Raw genomic sequence first — 17,179 nt, 5'->3', positions numbered from 1 at the left:
CAATCTTAAGATTCATCCAAACATTAATTTTTCCATTAATATGCAGTGAGATTTTTGTATGCACAAGGAGTCTGACAAAAGCCAGTGCTCCACACAGAGATCTGATCTCACCATCATCCAGTCTGTCTGGAATGACATGAAGAAACAGAACAATCTGAGACAGACCAAATCCAGAAGAACTGTGGAAACGTCTCCAAGATGCTTGAAGAAGCCTTCCTACAAAGCTGCAGTGCTGTGAGAAGTTTCAGGCACTTGTGTAAAAGTGCTGTAAAATGAGGATGCTGTCACAAATAATGTCATAAATATATTTTATTTATTAATTAACTTCTATTAACTAAATTAAATCAACACTTGGTGCGACCATCCTTTGGGTTTAAAGCAGCTTTTGCCCTAGGTGCACTTGCGCATAGTTTCTCAGGTAGCTTTGCAGGTAGGACTCTTGAAGCATCTTGGAGACGTTGCCACAGTTCTTCTGGATTTAGTCTGTCTCAGTTTGTTCTGTTTCTTCGTGTAATCTCAGACTGACTGGATGATAAAGAGATCAGGTCTCTGTGTGGATCACTGACTGTTGTCAGACTCATTGTGCAAACAAAAATCTCACTGGATTATTACAATTAATGGCAAAATGAATGTTTGGAAATGTAAACATATTTCCTACTGACACATTACAGCAAAAGATAAAAAATAACTGACTTATGACTTAAAACTTTTTTTTTTTCTGGTGAAAATACTAGTGTTCTAGTAATTTTGGCCACCACTATGTATATGTATATGTATATATATATATATATATATATATATATATATATATATATATATATATATACAGTACAGGTCAAAAGTTTGGAAACATTACTATTTTTAATGTTTTTGAAAGAATTCTCTTCTGCTCATCAAGCCTGCATTTATTCAAAAATACAGAAAAAAACAGTAATATTGTGAAATATTATTACAACTTAAAATAATAGTTTTCTATTTGAATATACTTTAAAAAAATAATTTATTCCTGTGATGCAAAGCTGAATTTTCAGCATCATTACTCCAGCCTTCAGTGTCACATGTAACATCCAGTCTATCACATGATCATTTAGAAATCATTCTAATATTCTGATTTATTATGAGTGTTGGAAACAGTTCTGCTGTCTAATATATTTGATGAATAAAAGGTTAAAAAGAACTGCATTTATTCAAAATAAAAAAAAAATTCTAATAATATATATTCTAATAATATATTTTCTTTACTATCACTTTTTATCAATTTAACACATCCTTGCTGTATTGATTTTATTTAAAAGAAAGAAAGAAAGAAAAAATTACTGACCCCAAATTACTGACCAGTAGTGTATATTGTTATTACAAAATATTTATATTTTAAAAACATAGCTTTTTTTTTTTTTTTTTTTTTTTTTTTTTTTACTTTTTATTCATCAAAGTATCCTAAAAAGTATCACATGTCCTGAAAAAAATATTAAGCAGCAGAACTGTTTCCAACTTTGATAATGAATCATCATATTAGAATGATTTCTAAAGGATCATGTGATAATGATCCTAAAAATTCAGCTTTGCATTAAGAAATAAATTATAATTTAAAGTATAATAAATTTAAAAACAATTATTTTAAATTGTAATAATATATCACAACATTACATTTTTTTTTCCTGTATTTTAGATCAAATAAATGCAGGCTTGATGAGCAGAAGAAACTTCTTTCAAAAACATTAAAAATAGTAATGTTTCCAAACTTTTGACCTGTACTGTATATATACATATATATAATACACAATTACCTTTTAATCTCTGGGGCATTAAAAAAAAAAAGTAAAAACTTAAAATTTTGAGGGGGAAAAAACTGAATTGCAACATTTTAACTTGGAAGTCACAATTGCTGGATGCAAAATCTGAATTGAGAGGGAAAAAAAGAACAAAATTTGCAATAGCGAGACATAAAATCTTAATTTGAATTTTGAGATCTAAACTCGCAATTACCTTTTTTTATTATTCTTTTTTTTATTCCATTGTATAAATAAGCTTTCATAATATTTCATAATATTCTTTTGGCTTTTTCATTTTTCTTTTGGTGGAAATGATACAAATAAACTGGGCAATTTTTATCTGCAACATTACAGTAATTAGATGATTTCTTGACAATAACTTTACATTATTTCAGGTCACAATTGTGTGTAATTATATATATATTATTGTGTGTGTGTGTGTGTGTGTAAGAGATTCAAAAATGTCTCCCTTTTATCTTCTTTTATTCACCAAATTTCATTTGTGCAGTGATGCTTTTAAACGATAATATTTATGCAATTGGAAGATGCTTTAAAACATCTTAAAGAGCATTCAAGATAAACATTTAAGTATGTGTGTCTCATGGAAACCAAATCCCTGACCAAGTGCCATGCTCTACCAGTCAAGTAACATGAACATCTTTAACATTAGTAGGGATTTAAAAAACAAACAAAAAAAAAAAATTCTGCATCGATGGAGCACAGATACACTAATATATAAATACAAATATTCTCCCCCACACCCTCCCAATCTTACAGCTCTAAAAAAGTCCTGTGAATTTCTCTAATGCCTTACCTCTGGCATATGAGCCAGATGTTCTGCAGCTGGATTTTAGATAGAAACACATAATAATGCTTTAAGAGTTTGTGCTTTATGCAACTGCTTTATGGGTGAGATGATTTAAAAAAAAAAAATGAGATCACTGAGTGTGTTTTTTATATCTAGTGTAAATCTCGGGAGATCTTCGGATGTCATCACTCAACGCTTTAAAATATATGCATGCACATGCATCATCATTTGACACTTAGTGTTATTCTTTTGGCTTTCTGATGTCGGTCAGAATGTCAATGTTTGCCCAGAAGAATACTGTGAATGTTTGTGACACAGAAGTGAAAATGTACATATACAAATAAATAAATGCATATACTTCTAGGTAAAGATGAATATCTGACTGATTCTTTGAAATGTGACCAGGGGGAGGGGGAAATGTAAAACAAACGTTCACCTTTGTTTTCATGCCAAGCCCAGCCCTAAGTGCACAGGACTCTACACTTTCCGAACACACCAGTGACACACACATAGGTCACTCTGATGGATTACTTTACCAAGATAAGAGCAATATCAAGCCACATAGCCTGCTTAACATGCTTTTATCTTTATTACCAGGCTGGAGACAAAATCACAGACCCTCCTCCATAAGCTGTAACATCACAAGTATATTGAAATATCATTGCATAATCATATGCGAGTAGCATTTATATCTTGAGCAAACTAAAATCAAGGAAATCTTTACATTTATTCCTAAATGAAATTGTGAATAAAACAGTTAACAAAGCATTTCACCAGACAGGTAACAACGGAACTGTTGAGTAATTTTCTCTGGTATTTAATCACCAGGTTTTTCATAAATGAAAATGCTAGATTTCACTCTAGAAAACGACTAGGAGCTTCTAAATCCCCATAACTAAAATGAATGTGATCTCTTAACCATGTAATACTTTAATGGCAGGTCTGCGTAATGCTTTAATGGAGAAAGGCCTCATCCATTTCATTAATCTGACCACCCTCAATAGATACCATTAAGCTAAAATTAATTTCTAAGAATAATAGCATCTCATAGCGTATTACAACACTATCAGATCCAGATGTTGACTTTTTTTTTTTCAACTGATTATTTGACATTCATTTCACCACACCTTTTTCTCAGATCAAAAAATGTCAAAAAAAAAAAAAAAAAAAAAAACAGGAAATACTCATTCTTTTCTCCAAATGTTTAATCGTACCGGAAGAGGTAGCAATATGCTACTGTAACATGGGTTGGTGTTTATTTATAGAACCTCCGAATAATGATTTCAGGATTGAATTTCGAAAAACTATATACATTCACCTAGAGTTCTTTAAATACTGCCCCATGTCATATTTATCCTTTCTAGTCTCTTTTAAAAAATTTGATCAATATAGGTGACCTATACTCAGTGGACTGGTTTTATAATCAGATTAAGCATGCTTTTGGACTAGAAAGCAGTTTATTTAGAAACATTATTATGAAAGTAATCTATAGTTCAGTAATATCCTTAATATGCATAACAGGAATTTGGTCCTCACAATTTAATTTTTAAAGTGGTGTCAAGCTCTGTATTTGCAGTTGTCTTTAACGTATGAGTGATTTCATGTAATGTGCCGATTAAGAGTCAATCCATGTTAGCTGTGCTGTAGCAGTGGTCCTGCTACACTAAATGCCTTCTAACAATAACCCTGCTCCCTTCAATGTGGAGGGCAATTCACTGTTTAAAAACACACTCAAGTTCTGGAAGTTAAAGTGATGCTGTTTTTAGCATCTACAGTTTGTTGCTCTTATGCACATAATGACTCCGAGATGCAACTTTTCCTGCCCGTATAAAACGCAGACAGGACAATGTGAAGGACAAAACTTGAGTTATGCATGAAAAACTCTTTATTTAAAATGTATTTCATTTTGGGCAGACGACAAGTGTTGGGGAATTTTAAAGTAAGAGACAGATAGAAATGACAAGGTCATGATGAAAAAAATTCACAAAAATGAGAGTGCTCTCTTTTCAAATGTAACTATATATCTCGGGAACAATAACACATGTACAAAAAGAACACACACACACACACACACACACACACACACACACATACATCACTCATTCATTGTACAGAGACTCATATGTCTCAATCTCATGGCTGGATGCCCAACATGATCTCTGCCATGCTGGTCAGTTTTGTCTCCTCTAGTGCACTGATAAGACGGCTCAGTTTGGCACTCCTGCCCTCTGATTGGATGAAACGTCCAAGCAGTTGATAGGCCTGTTCATAAAGCCCTTCCCTTTCATACTCATAGGCGAGATTGTCAATAGCAGGTCCTTTTAGGGCACGGCAGTTCTTTTGTAAAGCCCGTCCCACTCGTTTCCAATCCCGTCCCACGTGTGCAGCAAACCGTTGCTGGTCTGCTGAGGTCAAAGGCCTATCATCTGAGAGCAAAGGGAAAGAGAAGACAAAAATCAAACAATTTGAATGTGAAAACTAGTCTGTGATAGTAGAAATACAAGTGTAAATTGCATCATCACATACATTTAAATAGTTAAAACTCACCAAAAACTCTTTTCTGAAACAGAAAGCAGTTCCTGGGCAGCTCCTGTGGTGGTTGACTGGGAGGACCGTAGCTGTTCTGCAGCTGCTGCTCCAACTGTGAGACCTCGTCATCTCGCAAACGCACAGGCTACAAAACAGCCATCCGTTAAATAAACAGCTGGTTATTTGAAAATATCTCAACCATACAGTTACAGCCATAGAAGGTAAGGCTCAACCGTCAGCGGTTTAGTCAAAAAAAAGAGATTTAACATTTTTCTCAAAAGGTGTTAATTTGATTGGGAGTCTCCCAACAATGAGATGTTCTCATCTGAGCAAGACTGATACATCAGACTAGTTCAGATACCACCCGTACTTCTACTGAAAAGACATTTGTAGACACAATGTCCATGATGACATCAGGACAGAGAAAGACGGCTTTATAGCAAGAATATGCAAGAGGTCAGAGGCCTTCTGTTTACAGACCTGACTAGCTTTGGCATAAGAAGGTTGCGAGGGATCTTCTTCACATGTCACTCTGTGTTCAAGCCAAACTACACTTCACTTCATTGGTGTTTGAGTCATTTGTTTATTGTTCTTCAGCAATAAAACTCAGCCAGACAGTAAGCATTTCTGATTTAACATCAGAAGAATTTAAAATAGGCAAGGAAAGGTTTGACGAAACCTTTAATTATTTTTGCCAAATGTTTACGTACAAGTGAGCCTAAAGGAACTGAAAGCTAAAGAATGGTTTCCACATCTCTGACTCTGCAAATGTAAAAACTAAAATTGATTCATAGTTCTGTTCTGACAGGGTTGCAGACAGCAGTGAAAAACAAGTTAAATGCAAATTATAACATTGCAACTATATAATCACAGATAGAAACTATAACAAAATAAATAGGCCGACTTTTAAAAAGACAGGAAAAAATGCTTCCCATATCTTTTGTTGCTGATGCCAAGCCAAGCAAGTGCAAGCAAGTCACTGCATCTGACTCTATAGCACAAATTAGGATTTGTAGGAGTTGCCAGCAGATGTTAACATGTACAGGTGTGACAGATGTGTGAGATCCGCTCATCCTCAAAAAACACTGCCGTGCATTATTGGCTGCCAAGAGCATTAAATCACCAATTTAGAAAGCAAATGAACCTAATAGCTAATTCTTCTATTATTATCTGTTGTTATCATGTTAATAATGCATTTAATAATAATTGTATTTACTTTTGTACAATTTATACAACTTGATGTCCAAAGCAAAATTAAGGTACTAAATTTACATCAGAGCATCACTTCACCAAAATTAATATTTGTGTTTGGTTGTTTTCACCATTTACAGTAATGTTACAATAATACAAAACATTTCACAGTTGCTACAAAAACCACATGTAATCTAACACAAAAGCAGAATAAACAGATTTTAGAGCAGTACATATGTTTCAGCATTCACATTTTATATTAAAAAACCCTCAACATTTAGGTAGTTGTCCGAAACATGCTTACATGATCAAATCAATCTATCTTTAATCTATGAACCTGTAGTTTCTTGTCAGAGCTGCAAATGTGTCAAGAGTATGCTCAGTTTTCATTTCTTATTTGTTATTCTCACTAAAACTGTGTATTTTCTAGCAATATCAGAGGCCCTCTTGATTCTGGGAATTCCCAGCATTTACACCAATAACCTTTTGGCCTAAATTTAAACTTTGCCTAAATACGAATCATCAAAAAATGGTAAAACTACCTCTGTTAAGCAGCAGAAACAAACACACATACCTGTGATTGGCCTATGTGCTCCAGACAGATCTCTAGATCTTGAAGGCTTTGGTCCAATGTATGTATCCCTGCTTTGAGCTGTGTTTCCATGACAACCCCGTCAGGAAGAGTAAGAAGGCGTGAGGCATGCTGGGACAGAAACTGAGCAAGCAAGCCACATGCATAGCTCTCCAGAAATCGCTGACAGGGAGGCATGGCCATGAATTTAAGTTCCACCCCAAGGAAGGGATCAGCATCGTGCAGCTTCAGGATTTCGTACCCTTCCAGTCCACCAACAGAATCTGGATCAAAGACAGTTTGAAACGTATCAATTGCAACACTAAGACATTAATCTACCGTACAGCTAAAACGCCACACTCTTTTCATTTCTGAATAATTTGATTAACTCAACATGTACTTGGTGGCCACCTCTATCAATGCTTACCTATAAGGGTGAGTTTAAGGACCTTGAACACGCTGAATTTCCCTTGCTCGTCTTTGTAAAGTGACAGAAGGTTGTGTGCTGGACTGCTACACCCCAAGAAGAGCACAGCACACCCTGAAAATGCAGCATCATTGCCGTTGCGAACATTTAACTTCTGCAGATTAAGATAAAATCACACACACACAATGTTAATTCACTTACAGCGACATCCGGACAGACACAAATGTAAACACAGTGTACCTTTGTGTCTATACTGTCCATCTTCTCATAAAACTCCAGTCTCAATCCTGTGAGTGTGAACAAATTACTCCATTTAAAAAAAAAAAAAAACATGGACAAAGAAATTGTGAAACCAAAGCAGAATTAATTTCTGATCTTATTAGACTAACAAAAAAAAAACAACAACATTATTTTGTGTTTCCAGGATGTAACCACTTCCTTATAAGGCTGTGAGCTTGATGGTCGGTACTGCTTTATAAATGGGGTCAGACTTTGGTGATTGTTAAATATGCGATGCACATGTTTACAGGTAACATGATGCGTCACGTTTAAAAGTCTTAACTTTTGACATTTTTCAGAGGTCGGTGGATACAACATATACAAACGCTCGCTCACGCAGACTCGTGGTTTTTATTTTTATTCATTTTAATGTTCTCTTGAAAAAAAGTTTAACATAACGCTATACTGCTTGTCTTCAATTCACATAATAGCGAAAATGAAACCTGCGCTTTTGTTATAGATATATATTACATGTTACTTACACAACGACTTGGTGAACTTTGAATGATAAGGAAGTCTAAACAGGCCCGCAAACTTACACGAAGGAAACTTTCGAGGTGTCGAAGGCAGCACTGCCTTGGCTACTAAGACACACCCGCTGCAATGTATCTCAATCTGATTGGTTAAGAACCTCGCGCATTCTATGTCGATTGGCTCAAAGCTCCACATTTGTTTTCATCGCTGCGTTTAACAACGGAACTCGTAACGCAGGAGGAAGTACAGAAGTTTGAGAACGTATGTTTTTTTTTATTCGGAAGTCTGACAGACACACAGACAGCAGAGTCATCACTGTGCTGGATTGAGGGGTTTTCGGTTATAATAGCAGATAACCTGTTTCAAGTGTATTTAAACGTACTGCGGCTGACAATATAAAGGGCTGATTTGGAATGGAATGGATCTGCCAGAAGAGATCCTTGCACATATTTTTTCTTTCCTGCCTTTACAGGACAAATGCAATGCATTTACTGTTTGTAAGGCTTGGTCTAATATCATGACACATCCAAGCTCATGGAAAGATACTGAAGTCAGGTAAGATCTGTTGGTTTGTCTTGTATGCATGAGATATTAGGAAACCCTTCCAGAGGATAATTTTATTACCTAGGCTAGATACTGCTCTTTCATATATCAGGAGACTTAATGGGGATCTCATTTAAACTGCATGTAAGTATTAACTTTGTCTCACGTTTCTCCTAAAAATTCCTAGGAAAAATAAAACGACAACATACAGAGTTACAATAAATATAATAATATAATATAGGTAGTATGATTGTATAACCCTATATTTCAAATATAAGTCTATATTATAAAGATAATTTAATGAAAAAATATTGAATTTATATTAAAATATCTCACTTTTGATATGTTGGCCACTTTGAGACATTGTTGAGATCTTTTGAAATTGTAGAAGAGGTGCATGTGAGGTTACCTTTGAGAAGAAGGAGACTAAAAGTCTCCATTCGCTCTCCATTTCTCATTATAATCTCATTGCTGTCTTGGAGAAACTTCTCCATGGCCTCATATTTGACCAAAGGTTCTGTGCTGATTAAGTACCCTGATAAAAGCATGTTATGTCATTAGTGAAGACTTTGTGCCATACAATACTGTCATAAAAATCTGTCACATGAACTTTAATGCATATTCATAACAAAATAATAAAGAGCAATAAAGAGCGTGTTTTGATATGTGTGACATGTTATCTCTCATCTTAGGTGTGAGTCAGGAACCAGTGTCCCTGACAGATATTCTGCTCTTCTGCCACTGGTCAGAAACTTGAAACTGAGAATGTGTCTGACCGATCCAGCCAATCGCAAAACAGCACTCTGGGTGCTGCGGCAGGCAGTTGCCAGAGGTGATGGGCGGCTGGAAGGACTTTCCATCTGTTGTGTGGGGAACACACCTCTCTTTTATGCTGGTCAGGACCTGCAGCAAGGCTTAGTGGACATACTGACGAACGGGTCGTCCCTAACCGTGCTTGACCTAAGGGGTGTACCCTTCACCCTCAGCGACTCCTTCGTCAGGAGTGTAGCCATGCTTTGCCCTGCTCTGCAAAGTCTTTACATCAACAATCACTCTCTGGTGTGCGGCGTCAATGCTGAGACGCTAAGGCAAGTGCTGAAAAGCTGCCGGTCACTCAGCATTCTCGGAGTTTTTCAGGCCAGTCTATCACAAGACGTCTTGAAAGATCTCATGTTGCCAGAGCGACCAGCGCTAAAGAAACTAGAGCTCCGTTGCGAACGCACACTTAAATACACCGTGCCTCTCTGTGACCAGATATGGTTAGAGTTAAAACTGAGACACCCGCGTCTCTGGGTGGAACTTGAGCTGGACCACACCCTTCCCGAATTGCACGTTCCAGGGGTACTGCAGCCCAGCATCCCTGTCCGGTGTCTTCGGATGCTCACTTGGACTTTGCTGTTGGATGAGGTCCGGATAGTCAGGCAGAGTTACGCAAACACGCTAGAGGTTCTGGAGCTGCAGACAATCCCATCCCCTGAACTTAACTCTGAGCTGATAGCCTTAGCAAAGCAGTGTGCCAGGCTCCAAGAGGTTCACTGTTATTGTGTGGTCTCGCAGGAAGTAATAACAGCGTTCATCACAAACTGTCCGAATCTCTGCAGATTCACACTCAAAACACATAAGGAGCCTCACCCATGGACCTCTAGACTAAAGTAAACTAAACTGTAGTGCTCTTGCACAATTTTTACATTAGCGACATTTGTGAGACTGATTATGTGAAATCCTTTTACAGACGGTTAGATGTTCTTGTTACCATTTAAGCTCAAGATGCTCTTTGGATCATTCTCAAATCATGCAGGAGAATGTGATCATCAGGTTTAGTTCATGGAGGTCACATGCGGCTGTCACTACAGCATAAGGGAGACAAACCAAACACTAAGATGTTCTGAAATTCATGTACATTTTTAAATTAAACTTCACTTAAATATAAAACATTATTCTGTCATCATTTACTCAGATTCATGTCATTCCAAACCTGAACAACTTTCTTCTGCAGAACACAAAAGAAGATATTTTGAATGTTGGGAACCAAATGACATTGGAACCCACTGACTTCGATTACATGAAAAATTAACATTTCTTAATATAACTTCTTTTATGTTCAGAAGAATAAAGAAATGCATACAGGTTATAAATATGCAAAGACATGAGGTGAGTACATAATGCAGATGAACTAGGCTACCTTAAATATAAACAGTTTTACTAATGCTCTCAGGTTTAATTTGGTGTTTTAACACGTTATAGTTCTGTGATATAACACAATGGGCTTCAGATGAACACAAATGTCATTATTCATGTGTTAATTATTAACATTTATTGACATCAGAGCACAAATTCTCTTTTAACAACCAAATGATTACATTTCATTTCGAGCATCACACTTAACACTGAATTTTTGTAGTTGGGAGTGAAACTTGCACATTCAAAAATGAAAGTGCACTTATATTTCAAACTTATTTTTGTTTGTGTATATTAAGCTCAAAATGTTACGAAGTGTACGGCCAATGCACTCTGCTTTCGTGTATTCACATACAGTCAGCCAGTCAATCAAACATTTGAGTTTTTCTCCTCATTCATAATAGTTAAAAGAGAAGTCATAGAATGCTGAAGTATTCTGAGAAGAAAGGTGGCTGGAGCTGCTATTATTGATATGCTTGATGAACTTGAGGGTGTCTTTGTCTCTGTAGACCAGAGCGAGGGAGTTATCTTCAGGATACACTGTCAGGAGCTACAGAAAAAAACAGTGTCAACAGAATAAATAATGTGCAATAGTCTGCTGTGTTTGCATATGTTATAATAAATCATTAAATGAAAACAAACCATCACCTACCTCCTCATCTTCATCATGTGCAATATAGGATGTAAATCCCCCAAACTCTGACTTCCATCCTGACAGAAAAAACAGAGGCTGATGTTTGACTCTTGATATGCTCTTGCGCTTTTTTCAACCCTTTGTCCCTCCATCAAAATTGAGTCCTATTGAACACATTTATCAACTAATAGCAAAAAGGACAAACATAAATGTTAGATTTCATACCTGCACAGCCCATGTGAAGCTGCAGATCCAATGCATACTCTCTTTTGACAGAGTCATGCAACAATGTATAGTCGCCATGCATCCAGCGACGCAGTTCTCCTACACAAGTAGGTGGTCCTGCAAGAATACACAGAAAAAATATTGTAGATGTAAAAATTGATCTTAGCATGCATGCATACATGCACATTCTGACTACCTTTGTCTTTCTTCTCAGTTGTTGATGTATCAGCATCAGTATTGGATGCTGATGCTTGTGTATTTCCCTCTCCATCTCTGTTTTCTGTCTCATTCTTTCCATCTTCGTTCTCGCTCTCATCCTCATCACCACACAGATAGTGTAGACAGAGACCGGTCAGGTTGGATAAGAGGATGAAGAATGACTCAGAGGAGAGGAGTTCCCAGCACTCTTGTACACAAGATGGGAGGCTCTGCATATTTGCACAGCCATAACACCTAAACAAAGCATCGGGCATTAATACATAAGCATATAAACATCACATGAAACTTACCAGAAAACAAAACGTGCAGAGACAGGAAGAGATTAATAGATGAAATGTTATCAAACAAAATACGGGTCGTTTACATCTGACCTCTTATTGGGTGGCCCCTTCTTTTCCCAATGGATTTCAGATGACTGGAGTGCACTGCGCACCTGCCTCAGTTTCTCATCCTGACAGTTAAGGGGCAGAATTCAGGATATCAGAATTATAGATACTTATAAGTGATAAAGGCAGGTTTTTATTTACATAAATACACTATGGTTCAATTAGGAGTCCTATCCGGTTGTTGATTGAATAGAGGCAGATCTAAATGTGAGCGTGCGTTTGGTCATAAGAAAGAGGCGGGATTTAATCTGACTAAATGATTGGAGAAGCCCGACATACGTCACTGGAGAGAAATGTGAAATTCTGGAAGAACGAGTTTAGACATTTTAATAAAAAATGATGAGGTCAAAGTAATTAAAAAAAAAAAGAAAACAGATGCATGGATCAATAACATGCATTTAGAAAAGAGATACAACTGAATTTCCAATTCATAGCAACTTAAAAAATTAACATTAATTTAGCAAACTTAACTGAGAAGAGGTACCATTAACAGCATTTTGGCATTTTCATTGTAATTTAGCTCTATTGGCATTGTAAATATAGCACAATATATGCATATTCTTGCATGCAGAGTCTGCAAATGTGACTCTTACATGTGCAAAATTATAAATAAGTAACTTAGACACTTAATTATTTCAAACTTAATCTGACTACATGCCTCTAGTGTAGGAAAGGGACATATCACAAAATTTCACATCTACAGGAATTTCTCCTTTGCATCAATTATACATGGACCTCCACAACAGCACAGACTAAAGGGCTTTATGGAAGCATCTTCTGGCAGAGTTTATTTAACAGGTATTATATACAAATCTTAACCATGTACCAATGTGTTTTGCTCATATGCTGCATTGCCAAACCCTGATGTACATATGTACTAATGCACATTAAATATAATTGAATATTTTTGTGTAAATAATATTAATGATGATGATGACTAACCTGTAAGAAACTAGGCAAGCAAATCTCAGAACTCTCTTCAAATTCCTGCTGTACCCGAGCCTGATATCGAGGATCCAGGTACATCTCATTCACCCACTCAAATAGCAAACTCTCCTTTCAAAAACACACATACACATTGTGCTTCAGATCGAGAAGATACAGACCAACACACCAAAAATGTTCTCTCATGCTAACTTGACTTACATCTCTGGGGATATGAGTGTGACGGGGAACCGGGGGTTCAATGTAGCGCGAGGGTCTTGGTAGAGAAGGACCATGAAACCAACCACTCAGAGATAAACGGCACTTTTCCTCAGAAAGAACCTCTGCCACCTAAGAGAGTCAAGACTATAGTTTAGTTCATTACAACAGATGTAAATCACTGATGAATGGAGAACCAATCCTTCTGACAAATGCTGTGATTGTTAAAAAGACACAAACAAAGATATTTTGGAGAATGTTGATAACCAAACAGATTTGGCTCCCATTGACTTCACTGGGAACCGAAAATAATTAGGTACCAACAGTCTTGAAAATATCTTGTTTTGTGTTCCACAGAAGAAAAAGTCATATAGGTTTGTAACGAATGACTATTAAAAACTATTAAAAATCATTTTTTATTGACATAACATTGAAGGAGATGAAAAACTTAAACTTGAACAAAAATTTGAAATGAATGTTGCCTTGCCGAGGAACTAAATTTACTAAAATAAATAAATGAATAAATAAAAAAAAGGAAAAATGAAAGCATAAATAAATACATACATACATGCATGCATGAATGAATAAATACCAAAAGCACATACAATTACTAACTGAAATAAAAAAAATCATACAAATAAAAGCCAATTCAAAATATTAATAAATACTATAATAGTATAAATATCATACTAAAACAAAACTGCTTCTAACTACCTGATGGAAGGAGACGGGGGACACTTCAAAAAAGACCAGAGAGTTCCAGCAAGGAAGCAGACACTTGACAACACTCACAGAATGACAGTGTTCTGTGAAACATACACAATTATAATTAATTAATCAACAAACAAATACATTTACACATGGTTCTCATGTATGATTCATTATAACATATTGCAAAGAAAAAATGTCTGCTCTTATAATCTTTCATAAATATGTAACTACAGTGCACAGTACACCCCCTCTAAAACTTAAATTCAGCAATTACTCTTTACTTAGAAGACATGTTAGGGTTCTTTGAAGATGTAATGTTCCAACAAGCCTGCTTGATCAATTACCAGAGCTATTCAGCAAAATAAGGAGACTTATTTCTTAGCATAAAAGAGGACAATGGATCAAAAGAAATACCAAATTATTGTTGTAAGTGTGAAGTAGCAGAAGTAGCACCGACATTCAAAAACAATGGACTTGTAGTAAGGCTCCTGAAATAATCAGGTCTTCACTTTAAGTATTCATTTAGTGATGAGTGAATTTTTTTTGCTAGAAAAAGAGAAAGGAGAAATAACATGCAAGTGTCTCAGAGCCAGCAAAAGCTATGAAAAGAGTGACTGTTCATCTCACAGAGTATGACGTAGCCTGCAGAAGTGACATGCATGCTTGTTTATCCACACCAGAACTACCGACTGTAGCCAAAGCAAAATAAACTCATTTAACCAAGGTCCATATTTACAAAACAGAGACTTCTGGGAATCCATACTCTGGTCTCAAGAGACCAAGTCAATCATTTCAGATCCAAAACGTTCTGTTGTTGCTAGAGGAGGAGTACAGTGAGAAGTGCTTGGTACCCACAGTGACGTTCAGTGGTAGTAAAGCATTTGTATTTGTATGAATAAGTGCTGAAGGTGAGAGAGAGTTGTGCTTTATCAATGCTGGCATGAATTCACAAACTACTGTGTGATATAATACAAAAACTTGAAACAGAAGATGCTCCCCTCCCCTCATTCCCTGCATTATTGAGCATTTTTTCAGCTTTAGTCAGAGCAGTATACTTTAAGTTCTGGAGGACATGCTAAGTACTAGAATATTATACAGTTTCTGAATTAAATCTGGGGTGTACACATTTCTGCAATCCTTCATTTCAACACAATTGGCTAATTTACTTATCTTACTGAAAATATTGCCATATTTTTTTTTATTGAGTGTATGTTTAAATTTTGCCATCTTTCCATGAATTACATTAGTGATCATTAAGAAAATGCATTTTTTATATTTATTCAGAGGGGGTGTACTCATTTATGCTGTATACTGTACCTTTTAATGAGTTTTTGTTGACTATCATGTTTCAAACAAAATGCATGTTTCATGTTGACACAGATGGCATGATTTAACTTATTTTAAACTTAGTTGTAGTGGGTAAAATGACACTATTTAAGCTCTTGTCTCACACACCATCAGTGCTGAACAGGTCCAGTGTCCCTCCATCGTTCACCTCCCAGGGAGGAACCAGATAGAGTATGAACGCAACTCTTCGTCCCTCCAGCTCATCATCGTGACACAGCAAAACATCTGCACAAAGAGCAGTGAGAGAGGTCAAGAAATAACCCACTGGGAGTGCACCAGCTGCACATCATCTCCTTGTCTACACCCCAGTGATTGCTCGAGAAGTGGTCAGATGGTTTACCTGTGTGCTCGTACTTTGCACAGGATATATCGACCGTCGCCTCCAGATCCACCTAAAACACCTCACAAAACCAAACGAAAAACCCCAAAAAAAACCAACCACATAACACCAAAAAAAAAAACACATCTGAGAAAAACAAAAAAACAAAAACAAAATCAGAAGCTCATCATTTGAACTCACCTTATTTGTGAGATATGATGTTCTTTTCTCTCTCTCAGATCATCTGACTGCAGAAGAAACACAATTCAGCACTCAGTATCCACTTCTTCATAATATATAGCTATGATTCAGACTGATACCTGTTGAAACTTGTACAAATCATTTGACTTGCTGTTGAAATTGAGCTGCAGGAGCTCTGCTTGCAGACCTTCCACAAAGCTCTCGCTCTGCAGGAAATGAGTGATCTGACAGTGAGGGAAGGGCTCGCAGTCCAGATGGATATCACCTGGAGCAGAGACCAGAGAATTCACACACGTGACAAATACACAGACCAGTTTGATTCATCTCTAAAAGGAAATAGATTCTGCTCTTTTCTGCTAACAGTAACTCTGTAAAACACTGTGTCACGTGGGTGGACCAACATACCATTAGTGTAGCTCTCTTTGCTCTGCCATGCGTCTCTCATGCCTTTCTGGACAGCTTCATCCCTCAAATCCGAATTAATCACGGCGAGTTCACCTCGTTTCTCTTTCTTATTCTTTTTACCCGTTGCGGGATCATTCTGTCGTTTTTTAGCTGGCATAACAAGACCACGAGTTGAATAAACACAGGGGGACTTTTGTTTTCTTTTCCTTGGCTCTTCTTCGTTCAGATTCAGTGCGCTTTTGGATTTGTACTGCCCCTCTAGATCAGCTGTGGAATAGCACAAAGGTTCTCTGAAAACTTTTTAAACTCACAATATTCTGATAAAACACTATGTACAAACAAAAAAAAAAAAAAACTTTTATACACTACCGTTCAAATAATACTGTGATATTGTGAAATATTATTACAAAATATTTTAAATAATGGTTTTCTACTTTAATATACTTAAAAATATAATTTTTACCAACCATTGAATTTTCAGCAGCCATTACTCCAGTCTTCAGTGTCACATGATCCTTCAGAAATCATTCAAATATGCTGATTTATTATCAATGTTGGAAACAGTTATGCTGCTTAATATTTTTTGGAACCTGTGATACTTTTAAGTTTCTTTTATGAATATAAAGTTAAAAAGGAACAGCATTTATTCAAAATAAAAGCCTTTTGTAACAAAACAGGTCTTTACTATCACTAATTAAAAGTATTAATTTATTTTAAAAAGTTTGTGTTTGTGTATATATATATATGTATATATATATATATATATATGTGTGTGTGTGTGTATATATATATATATATATAATATAGTCTATGTAGG

General features: G+C 36.1%; 3 protein-coding genes across 3 annotated transcripts; 1 reads left to right on the top strand and 2 right to left on the bottom strand.

Moving 5' to 3' along the window:
• Positions 1 to 4,447: 4,447 nt before the first annotated feature.
• LOC109093186 (tnfrsf1a-associated via death domain) lies at positions 4,448 to 8,182 on the bottom strand. Its single transcript, XM_042759994.1, has 6 exons — positions 8,060 to 8,182; positions 7,539 to 7,585; positions 7,299 to 7,452; positions 6,875 to 7,155; positions 5,128 to 5,254; positions 4,448 to 5,006 (listed from the first exon to the last, which is right to left on the bottom strand). The coding sequence occupies exons 2-6, from the start codon at positions 7,557 to 7,559 to the stop codon at positions 4,714 to 4,716; spliced, it is 876 nt and encodes a 291-aa protein (XP_042615928.1). The 5' UTR covers positions 7,560 to 7,585; positions 8,060 to 8,182; the 3' UTR covers positions 4,448 to 4,713.
• A 152-nt stretch (positions 8,183 to 8,334) lies between these two features.
• LOC109093185 (F-box/LRR-repeat protein 8-like) lies at positions 8,335 to 11,413 on the top strand. Its single transcript, XM_019106908.2, has 2 exons — positions 8,335 to 8,606; positions 9,287 to 11,413. Exons 1-2 carry the CDS (start codon positions 8,470 to 8,472, stop codon positions 10,248 to 10,250), a joined length of 1,101 nt encoding a protein of 366 aa, XP_018962453.1. The 5' UTR covers positions 8,335 to 8,469; the 3' UTR covers positions 10,251 to 11,413.
• On the bottom strand, positions 10,882 to 16,614 carry LOC109093188 (prolyl 3-hydroxylase OGFOD1-like). Its single transcript, XM_042759995.1, is given in 13 exon segments — positions 10,882 to 11,322; positions 11,425 to 11,483; positions 11,632 to 11,748; positions 11,828 to 12,084; positions 12,222 to 12,301; positions 13,179 to 13,292; positions 13,383 to 13,511; positions 14,094 to 14,185; positions 15,546 to 15,662; positions 15,778 to 15,870; positions 15,950 to 16,004; positions 16,077 to 16,222; positions 16,363 to 16,614. Coding segments are annotated over 13 exon segments (1,575 nt in total). The 5' UTR covers positions 16,520 to 16,614; the 3' UTR covers positions 10,882 to 11,163.
• Positions 16,615 to 17,179: the final 565 nt, after the last annotated feature.

The sequence above is a fragment of the Cyprinus carpio genome, chromosome A7, assembly GCF_018340385.1.
Source record: "Cyprinus carpio isolate SPL01 chromosome A7, ASM1834038v1, whole genome shotgun sequence".
Classification (NCBI taxonomy): domain Eukaryota; kingdom Metazoa; phylum Chordata; class Actinopteri; order Cypriniformes; family Cyprinidae; genus Cyprinus; species Cyprinus carpio.
This window is presented reverse-complemented; position numbering and strand designations above follow the sequence as displayed.